At 47.0% G+C, this 11,575-nt stretch overlaps 1 protein-coding gene across 1 annotated transcript in view; it reads right to left on the bottom strand.

The window, feature by feature from the left end:
* CTPS2 (CTP synthase 2) overlaps positions 1–11,575 on the bottom strand; it is a 107,262-nt gene that overhangs the window by 27,476 nt on the left and 68,211 nt on the right. The window contains exon 14 of the mRNA XM_013006491.2: positions 7,394–7,490. Coding sequence (XP_012861945.2) covers positions 7,394–7,490 — 97 coding nt within the window. The remainder of the gene's footprint in view (positions 1–7,393; positions 7,491–11,575) is intronic.

Genomic DNA, 11,575 nt, shown 5'->3' with positions numbered 1-11,575 from the left:
AGCCAGACTTGCAAGGCAGCATTCGTGTCATGGTAGTGGGAGTGAGGAGGTAACATTTAGGACAAGGCATTCCATTTAGGACAAGGCATTTTCCATTTAAGGCATCCCTGTGCCATTTCTCTTGGCCTCTCAAGGTCATTGAATCAATGTGTCAATCTGCTCAAGGTGTAACTATAAGGAGACCGGTCTTAACTTGCTAAAATAGCATGTGTTGCTGCTATTGTTGTTTTCCTTCCATTAAGGTATGGTTTACATGCAAGAAAATGCATAGATCTGAAGGGTGAGCCATTGGATGTTTGCAACGATTGGGAAATGTGGTTTTGAACAGTTATATTCTCAGGGTGACTGCAGTGGAGGCAGGGCAATGTGTTTCCTTAGAACAGTGGAACCTTCTAAAATAGTATTCCAGCCTGATTCCTGGTCTACCAGCTGTGTGCTCCTTGTCAGGCCCCTTCCCTCCCAGACCCCCATTTTCTCAGCTGAGAAATGGGCAGGTGTTCAGACAGCTTCAAAAAGCCCTTCTCCCTTGGATCCTCGCCCACCCATAGGTTCTTTGAGAGATAGGGGAGATTCTCTCCTCAATCTCCCTAGACTGCCACTTGCTCCACCTGCTCCGCCCACAGACTGTCAATCTTTACAGGAATTCAAAACTCAAACTCACTGTCACCAAGTCGATTCTGACTCATGGCAATCTTATAGGACAGGGTAGAACTATCCCTGTGGGTTTCCAAGGTTGTAACTCTTTATGGGAGTAGAAAGCCCCATAATTTTCCCAAGGAGCGGCTGGGTGGTTTCAAACTGCTGTAGCCCAATGCATGACCACTACCCCGCCAGGGCTCCTCCAGGAGCAGCCTGCCTCATTTTCCTCCCATGGAGCAACTGGTGGTTTTGAACCACCGACCTTGTAGCTAATGCTTATCCACCAGGACAACTTTCCTTTTGATCAGAGACTGGCAAACTAGGCCACAGCCTTCTGGCTAAATCCTACTCACTGCAGGTTGTGGTGTAGAGCTCCAGCCCTGAATGATTTTTGCTTCCTCTCAGGACCCTAACGAAAAGATTTAGCCCATTTTAGGTGATGAACTTTGGATAGGCGCATCTCTCCCTTCGATTGTCTCACTGTGGAGGGAGAGTATTCATAGGGCAGTATTCACTGAAATCAAAGAGTGGTGGGGATGGGGATTCAGCTTGTACCAAGGAAACAGATGACAGTACAAATGAATCATAAGGAGTCCTTTCTGTTCTTGATAATAGGACAAGGAGAAAACTAAGAAAGTGACTAGCTTTGGCTACATTGTTGTTAAGGTACCAGCTGAGGGGATCCCAACTCACAAGGACCCTGTGTGACAGAGTGGAACCACCCCACAGGCTCTTAGAGGAAAACCCTCCTAAGATGGATGGACACAGTGGCTGCCACAATGGCCCAACAGCCCCACAATGGTGAGGCTGGTGCGGGACAGAGCAGGGCTTCCTTCTGTGGTACCCAAGGGCACTATGGGTTGGAACTGACTAGACAGCACTACCACCAACAACAATCGCTATGGAAGCACAGCCCCAAGCCTTGCACCCTCCAAGTGGCTGGGTGGGTCTGAACCAATGAGTCAAAAGACTAGAAGAACAGGCACACTAGAGGATACCCCGTGCCATTCTGAACCAGTTCCTCTTGTCTCTCCAACTCTCTGGCAGAAGGATCGCAATGATCAGCCATAAAAGCATTCGTCTCCTTTGACCTAATCATCCAACTCCTGGAAATCTACTCTAAGTAAACAAACAAACAAACAAAAAACTGTGTCTAGATTGGCATCGGCATCTTTCGAACAAATTGCCGAAAGCAACCTGAAATATTTAATAACAGGGTATAAATCATCAGATGGTAGTTCCTGAACTCAATTAAACATATTGTGCCCAAATAATCATTGAGGGGGCGAGATACATGAAAAAGTTATGCTACAGTAAAAATAAATACATAAGCTATTAAAAAACTAATACAAAAGCTATGATAAAAGCCAGGAATAAGCAATTCATGTTGGGGGAAAGAGTTATAGATGTGCAGAGTTTAGAAAACATTTTTTCCCCTAAAGACCCCTGAGCCTGCTTTGGCAATTTCACACACACTGCCCTTAGCTCTTCTGTCAGGCAAAGCCTTTGTAGACAAAGACGACACACACCAAGCAACGACAAGGCTGAGAGTCAGAAGCCTCCAGGGACACATTTCTTCTAAACAGAGCAATGATGATTCCTGGGATTTGGGTCCAAATCACTTTAGACCTATAATCTCTACTTCAGAAAGAAAGCATTCATAATTTTCATAATCCCTAAGGGACTAACAGCTGACTACAAAAAAGGGAGGATGGGATTGCTCTTGTTGGGTATAAAAATTAGAACCATTCTAGTAGTGGTGCAAATGGTTAGCACACTCCGCTGCTAACTGGAAGTTGGAGGTTTGAATTCTCCCCCGGGTGCCTTAGAAGAAAGGCCTGATCATTTACTTCCAAAAGACATGGAAAATCCTACAGAGCACAGTTCTACCCTGACACAGTGGGTAGCCATGAGCAAGGGCATAGCAAGGGCATAGCCAGGGCAACAGGCACCCAAGGCAATCTCTAAATTGGCCCCCCTCCTAATTTCAAGGTGAATAAGCATGGTCATGGCCATACGTCAGCAAAAGCGCCTGGCCCCTCTTTTGCTGCCTTATTCAGGTAACTTTTCATATGTGTAGTGCCTCGGAATATCATTCAGTCTCTTTAGGGGTCCCCTCAGAGTTGCACCACGGAATAGGTGGTTCCCCTGCCCGCCTCACTACACCTTGGTATGTCTACTGTGCTTGAGGAAAGACATTGGACTAGACTGGGTTGACAGAAACTGCTCAATAACACCCTCATTTCAAGTGGGACCCAGGATGAAGGGCATACGCACCATACAGTAGACAAGCCTCAGAGTCAATTTCCCAGTGACTTGTTTTTTAAGTATCCAAACATTTTCCATCAAAACTAGACATTGTTTTCACAGGAAATGTTGGCAGTGCAGTTCATTCATAGGATTCTCATAGAAATGGACTGACTAGGCGGGGAAAATCCTACAAAAGTAAAGTGCTGACAAGGAAAACATCCCACAAAAGAAACGTGCTGACGTCGAGTGAGGAGAGGCACACATTCTTCTACACTATTTCTTTTAGACTTCCAGGATACTCGTGAGCTGGCACCTGGTCACACCTGTGGGAAACCACAGGCAGGCCTGAGGGCAGAACCTTGGGTCTCCTGAAGAGCAAAGGTTCATATAAGCACATTCGTCTTGCAAACGGACAAGCACAATTCAATTGAAGGCAGGCCAAAGACATTAGCCTAGTAATGCGCTGCCATGCAGTGTTTGAAATTCATGAAAACCATCAGTATTTCATGGTGATTATAAAATGTGGTACATCCATATGCTACGGCATGGATGAACCTCAAGAGCACCCCACTGGGGGACACAAGTCAATCACGAAGGGGCAGAGACTACATGGTTTCGTTGACATGAAATATCTTCTTGTTACTGCTCTTGTTAGGCGCCATTGAGTCGGTTCCAACTCATAGGGAGCCTTTGCACAACAGAAGGGAACACTGACCCAGTCCTGCGCCAGCCTCACAATTGTTTCCAGGCTTGAGCCCATTATTGTAGTTACTCTGTCAGTTATCTCCTTGAGGGCCTTCCTCGTTTTCACTGTCCCTCTCCTTTACCAAGCATGCTGTCCTTCTCCAGAGAGCGGTGAAATATCTAGACTGGGTGAATAATAGAGAGACCAGAGTTTATTGGTGGTGGCCAGGAGTGGGTGGGTGAGAGGGGAAAAGGTGGAAGCTCACTGCTTCGGGGACACTGAGCTTCGGATACAGGGCATGGGCAAGCTGGGACGCTGGTGATGAGTGAGCAACATGATCAAGATAACTGACGTCACTGAATTATACACACAAAGACGATCGACGAGTCAAATGACTTTTTTTGATGTTAGGTCAATTGGACTTTGGTGTCCCTAGAGGCTATGGTCCTGAGCCCAGCAACTCATTCCCTCAAACTTTCACCCTTTTGCCCCCTGAGTGCCCCACTGCCTTGTGGCCGTATCTGCAGCAAAAGGACATACCCACACACAGATGTTCTCTGTCAAACCTTCCTGGGTACACTCCCACTCTCCCTCCCATCTGCCCACCCCCTGTCTGGCCAAGCATCTACTCAAAGGGCCTCCCCCGGCAGGATTGTGTATATAACAGAATTTGCTTCTGTTGCCTTTAACTCTCCAGCATTTGTTGCCAAGCTCCCTGTTATTGTAAATTGCCTCCCCTTGCACTCAAATTCATTTGTTACATATACTCTATGTATCACAATTAAAAAAGCGTTCCTCACCGCAACATCAACAAAGAAAACTTTAAAATACCAGTACTATTTCCTTTCAAATGGTAAAAAAAGAATCTGAAATCAGTCTTATTTCCCTCAAGATAGATCAAGTTGTAAATATATTATTTAATTAAGATATATATATATATATACTTAAATGTGGCTTCTTTATTAAACTGGGCACACTGAATCTATGTTGTGCTCAAACCTCCAGATAGAATTGGTGTCGTTTTGAAACACTAACTAATTTACAATTAGGCAGGAGTTAAGTAATTAAGTAAGATTTAAAAACAAACAGGTGGGAGTAGCAATATCATGAGGGTAGGGGGATGGTCGGGAAGGAGGAAGGGTGAGAAAGAGGGAACCCATCACAAGATTGGATATATAGCCCCCCTCCCAAAGGGGACGAATAACAGAAATATGGGTGAAGGGAGACAATGGACAGTGTAAGATACAAAAAAATAATAACAATATATAATTGAACAAGTATACACGAGGGAGGAAGGGAGTGGGGGAAGAGGAGCTGATACCAAGGGCTCAAGTGGAAAATGTTTTGGAAATGATGACAACATCTGTACAAATATGCTTGATACAATGGATGTATGGAATGTTATAAGAGCCCCCAATAAAATGATTCAACAAACAGCCCAGTCATGACCCAGAAACTCAATGATTTAATTACCCAAACACATTAAGGTTCAACAGCTAAGACCTAGGGACTCCTTCCCAAAGGATCCTTTCTCCAAGATGGTGAAGTTTATATTTTAGTTTCTTAAAGCAAAACAAATCTTTTATGAGTCAATTCTCATTGTCCTAACGGACAGACTAAAACCCATAACGTCCCATGTCACACTTCTTCCAGAATCTCCCCCATCCCCAGCAAGGCATGTATTTTAAATAGGGTCGCTGTGAGTTGCTACCAACTCAATGGCACCTAACAGCAGCATATTTTAAATATCCCAAACCTCCACCCACGGTCATCGAGTCCCTTCTGGCTCAGAGCAACCCTGTGGGCCAGAGCAGAACTGCTCCGTGGGGTTCCTGAGACTGTCACCCATGACAAGCAGCAGACAGCCTCGTCTTCTCCCTCAGGTGCTTAACCCACTGTGCCACCTGAGCCCTTGAAAAAGGGCCCAGTGTTCTTCAAAAAAGAAATGCTTTAGCAATTTACTGCTGAATCTTTACAGCAGATACAATTTTAAAACAATGTTCTCCCTGCCCACTGTGTTGTCACACTGGCCCTTATTGGGAGGTTTCAAAGAATTTGAAAGCCCAAGAATCACCATCCACTGACAGTAAAACTCATATTCTTAGAGAGAAAAACAACAGTGGTTTCGAGAACACTGGTTTCTTAAGCTGAGCGACTAGGGAGATGTGTGCACCTTGAAGCTTTCCATTTTGCAATCCCACTCTTACTAGGTAGAAGAATTCTATTCCTTGAAAGTTGTTTAATCGATCACAAGGTTCAACCTAGAACCCCCCTCCCAGGGAGACGAATAACGGAAAAGTGGGTGAGGAGCAACAGAGGACAATGTAAGATACAGAAAAAATAATCTATCGTATCAAGGGTTTGTGAGGGCGGGCGAGAGAGGGAGAGGGAAGAAATGGGGAGCAGATATCAGGGGCTCAAGTGGGAAGAGAATGCTTTGAAAATGATGATGGTGGCATATGTGCAAATGTGCTTGACACACTGGATGAATGTGTGCATTGTGATAAGAGATGTAAGAGCCCCCAATAAAAGTTCTTTTTTTTTTTAACTGTTTCTGATGCTTAAAAGGGAAACTCCCATTTCAGGTCTTCTACCTAAAGTTGGGAAGCATGCTTTATTAATATCACAGGGATGATGCTGACACCATCCAAGCCACCCACCCTAGACACCGAGATTTCCTTCCTCTGTAGAAGCACCTTGCACTTCCCTATTCATCCCTTGTTTTAAGGCTCCAGGAAGCTTAAAGGACTGATATCTGTTCCACTCACAACTACTGCTGCAGCACCTCGTTCCAACGGAACACGGGGCATATGGCTGTCTAGTTGATGCCAACTCCTGGGGACCTCCTGTGTGTCAGAGTCAAACTGCTCCATAGGGTTTTCATGACGGTGACCACTCATAAGCAGATCGCCAGTCCTTTCTTCCGAGGTGCCTCTAGTAGACATGAGCCTCTTGTGCCACCCAGTGACTCACAAGCTAGATTTATTAAATGGAAGTAAGGGCTGTGGTGGTTGGATGACTGGTTGGTTGATTTTCAAATCCATTTCTCCTCTCATACTATGTCACCCTGAAGGAGCCCTGGCGGCTGATACTCTGGGCTGCTAACCACAAGGTCAGCGGTCTGAACCCACCGATTGCTCCTCGAGAGAAAGATGAGACTGTCTGCTCCCATGAGGATTTGCAGTCTTGGAAATCAAACCCCGCTGGGGTAGTTCTACTCTGCTCCGTGGGTTCACAAGGAGGCAGAATTGACGCCATGGCACAGAGTTTGGGATGTCATCCGGGGGACGTGGGGGGGAGGCGAAACTTGCCCAGAGTTAAGGATTGGTTATTGGGAGTAGGAAGACCCACCAATAGCAGATCAACATTGTATTTACCTCTCCCCGCGCTGGGGCTACTGGGGGAGCAGAGAAGTCCCTATCTGAGGCACAGAACTGCTCGCCCCCTCGAGCACAAACCAAGCAGAGACATGAAGCAAGTCAATGAGAGTAGGGGTGGTTTCAGTGGAGACGAGAGAAGAGTGGGTAAAGAAATGAGCTTGGATCCTGGCTCTCCCGTGCCCATGAAGCTCTAGGGGCACCCGGTAACTCCCCCAAACCACCCGCTGAGTTAGTCAGGATCCGGAGATGGTGAGAGAGCACTGGTCACACTGCGCCCTCGTTGAGTCTCAGGCCCAGACTGTTCAGAGAAGGGAAGCCTCGAGGCGGCCTGAGGAGCACAGGAGGATGTGGCAGGGGGGCACTGCCCCCCTTGTGACTGCCCTCGGTCATGTCAGCAAACACTCACCACTTTTGACAACCAACCATCCCGGGCACTCACTTAAGATGGAATTTTCCGTTTTGAAGATGGTTCTTCTGACTCCCAGCCTCATGGATCCTCCCACATTGCCAAGGCTGTATTCCGGCATATCAATCACCTGAGAAAACAAAACAAGTCCAGGCTTGGCAGCTTGTACAAAATTCATTGCCCTGAATCGCAAGCTTGATGCTGACAGGAATGATCGCTGGGTAAGGAGGTGCCCCAAACCATACAATCTGGTCGATCGCTCCCATTTGCCTGTTCAGGTCCGCCTATACTTCATCCATCCCTCCCAGCCCACTCCCTTCCCCGCGCTGCTTCTCATGGGCAACCTCGGATCACTGGGACAACATTCATCAGGAGCACCTCTATGCCCTTCCTCCTGACATTCCACCTTGGCAGGTCCGGGTGGCGGCATTCACACTTCAAATTCTGAACTTCCAGGGCTCCCACTTCTGTCTTTGCGTTCCTCCCATGAAGTGACCCTCCTCCCCGGTGCCCATGGCAGTCCCCAGAAAGTTCGGTCCATCCATTTTTCAGTCTCCGTGCTCTCTCCTCACACCCTGGGCTGATCCCATGGCCTTCTTTGTGTTCCTCAGGTGCTAGCAAGTCCCACCGTGAGGCCTTTGCACATGCTGTGCCTGCAGCCTGGAACGTCCCCCTCTCCCTTCCTCCCCCTGCCCCCCAGCTTTCCGCACTACCCTCAAATATCCCAGAGCTAAAGCCTACCCTCTTGTCCTCTCTACCCCGAACTTCCATGATCTGCCCATTTCTGGGCTTCTCTGTATTTGCACAATCTTGGCGGACTAGACTGGAAGCATAGGTGCATTGGACAGAGTTTGCTTTGCCAAAACAGCCCCAGCCCTCGGTGTGTATGGGAGTGCTCAAACACACGCTGAGGAAGTCATTTTGGATTGATCTTTATGATTGCGTCACCGAAGTTCAGGGACGTGTGGTTTTTAGGAAAAGCCTGTCCTCTCCTGGGGGGGTGGGGGGGTCTGTGTTCTCAGTTCGGTTCACGGCACGGTCTCATGATTGGGTTTGGGGGTTTTTAAGTTGCTCCTTGGTAGAGCGAAACCTCCAGTGTTTCATTCGCAGCCGAATGCATCCACTGTTTGTACACTCCAGGGACTCTCCTGCCTGCCATGAATGTTTCCAAATCCCACCCTCACCCACCCTCTTACCACCTGGGGCGTACCTCTCCTAAACCCCTTCTTTCCTTGTGTTCCCCCCACACCGAACCTGCCATTTATGGGCCTATAGGAATCCTGGACAACTTTAATCTCCTGAGGTACAAAATTTCCAAGAAATGGTTTGCTCTTATCACTGCCCTAGAAGAACTTCCAGGGTCATCTGAACCCTGTGTCCCAAGCATGATCCAAGAGTCACCGGGGGAAAGGGGTGGAGAAAAGACTTGATTACGTCCTTTGTCAGATGGAGCACTCAATTCTGAAGGGCTCTTGGCATTTCTTTCCAATCGTCCTTGGTTGGCTAATTATGGCTAGATTAAATATTACTGGAGTGAGGTGAAAGAGGACATTCGCTAGCTTCCAGTTTACAAAGCTGAGCTATTTATAAACACCCGGCCCTTCTATGTATTTTCTGATAAAGGGCAGATAAGACTATACAACTTGCCAGAGATTTCTAAGACCTCGTCCTTAAGTTTATGTTGGTCTCCAACTTGCATGTAAGTCAATGTGAACCGTCTAAGAAGACCACAGCTTGGAAGCTGTAGGAAGACCACCATTGGCTTTGTTCGAATTGTGCTGCCCTTCTTCGGCCCACACTCCCTGACGATGTGGGATCCATCCACTCAGTTTACTAGGAAAGTCTTCTAAGGTAGTCTGTCCAGTTCTTGGCAAATGTAGTCATCAAGAAATGTTTCAAGATGAACCATTTCGAGTAGTGTCAAAGGATCCAACAAAGAGCAAGAAAGCTCTTTCCTGCTTATTGGGATGAACTTCACAAAACAGCTCAACCGGAAAATATTTTCAAAATTAAAATGGGATCAGGAGGCCAGGTGAAGAAGGCTGCAGGGACCAGTGGGGAGGCCTGAGAGCATCACATGCTCCACCAACATAGGGGACGTCTGGAAATTCCCGAGAGAGCAAGATGAGGGTGTTTCCTAATAGCCTAGAGGTAAATACCAAGAGAAGAGCTAGCTAGAAGGAACTGAGGGTGGGTGAGCGGGAGGAGGGGGATTCGCTAGAGTTTTCATCGTAGGTCTTTTGGAGCTGCTGGCTTTTTGAACTAATGTGTCATGTTAGTGTTATTAAACATTAAAGGGCCATCTATTAAGGTATATTATTTAGTTGTATATCCTCCCTACTGCTTTTCAGAATGAACAGACACAGCCTGGGACTGAAATGACAACACAGAAAGACACATCAAGGTGTGACCGCTCCTGGGATTTGTTCATGACATTTGCCAGCATAGAAAATATCGAGCAGGAGGAAGAGGCTTCAAGTCCAAATGCCGCCCGAACATCAGTAAAGGGAAAGAGTCCAGTGAGTGTCGCCAGACAGCCACCAGCTGCCAGGACAAGCTGACCAAAGGCAAAGAAGCTGACACTCAGGAAGGTGATGGTTGGGCGAGGCAGAGAACACAGTGCATTTCTGGCCAAGCAGGGTGCCCCAGCTGCCTCGAAGGCTGACCAGATAGAGAATCTCACCAGCTCTAAACGTGGCAGTATAACTGCCTCTCAAGCAGGACGCCACCTGAATACGCAGCAAACGCTAACGGAGAGAGGCGTGCTCCTTGCTTTCCTTCCTCAAAATGTTGGAGAGGACCAGAGAGCATCCCAGTCCCCCAAGCCATTTGATCCTGGCTGCAGTGGTTGAAGAAAAGAACCTCAGGCACGCGTGCGTTTCAATCTCAACGTTTCCCAGATACCCCGAGCTGGCTTCTCAGAGGAAAGAGCCTCTGCCAGGACAGACAGTTGGCCTGGGCCTGGTCACTTTCCCTAAAGGCTGCTTGTCTTCTGGGCCCCAGTCTAGACCCATCCTGCCTTGGCAATGAGCCACAGAGCGTAGGAAACATAAAAAAGGATCAATAAGTAACGAATGAATAGTGGTGGTGATAAAGCTCGAGGATTTGTGAATGCACCACCCGAGGATAAAAATGGTACTAATTAACCTTTGCCGACGTCCTCTGGAGCCCACAAGAGAAGTGTAATGGGTTCAAGCCTTTGCCACACCCTGGCTACATTAAACCGTAGATTTTCTTATCAGACATGATTCTAAATGGTGGTATGGGGAAAGCCAGGCTTCTGAAACCCGGCTGGCGCCAGGTGAAGCCCTTGGCCTCGTATCCCTTGCCTTTGGACATTTTATTTGAGGACAATGGTGGGGCCTGGCCCTTGCAGCCCATTCCTAATCTTTCAGACAATTCACACACGATTTTGCCTTTCTATGTATTTTTTGATAACTCTTTGGGGTTTTTTTTAAAATAATCATTTTATTGAGGTAGGGCTCGCACAACTCTTATCACAATCCATACATACCTCCATATGTCAAGCACATTTGCACATATGCTGCCATCATCATGTTCAAAGCATTCTCTTTCTACTTGAGCCCTTGGTATCAGCTCCACATTTTTCCCCACCCTCTCTTCCTCACGAACCCTTGATAATTTGTAATTTTTTATTATTATACTATTTTATTCCCTAAATTTTATTTTGTTGTTGTTATTTTAAATACTTTTATTGGGGGCTCTCACATCTCTTATCGCAATCCATACATTCATCCAGTGTGTCAAGCACATTTGCACATATGCCGCCATCATCATTTTCAAAGCATTCTCTTCCCACTTGAGCCCGATATCAGCTCCCCATTTCGTCCCCCTCTCTCCCCTACCCACCCTCCCTCACAAACCCTTGATAAGTTCTAGATTATTTTTATTTCTTACATCATCCTCCATCGCCCCTCACCCACTTTTCCATTCTTCTTCCCCCCACTATCATGACTTCAATTCTACCTTACAAATCGGATTAGACCAGAGCATGCACACTGCTACAGATAAGAGCCTGCAACACAGGGAATCCAGGATAGATAACCCCCTCAGGGCCAACAAGGAGAGTAGAGATACCAGGAGGATTAGGGCAGGGTTGGGGGGAAAGGGGAAATTGATCACAAGGATCAACTAGAACCCCCTCTCAGGGGGACGAATAGTGGAAAAGTGGGTGAGGGGTGACAGAGGATGATG

The sequence above is a fragment of the Echinops telfairi genome, unplaced genomic scaffold, assembly GCF_000313985.2.
Source record: "Echinops telfairi isolate 266 unplaced genomic scaffold, ASM31398v2 ScPeMD7_53;HRSCAF=182, whole genome shotgun sequence".
Lineage (NCBI taxonomy): Eukaryota > Metazoa > Chordata > Mammalia > Afrosoricida > Tenrecidae > Echinops > Echinops telfairi.
The sequence above is the reverse complement of the archived record's forward strand: the minus strand, read 5'-3'. Positions and strand labels throughout refer to the sequence as shown.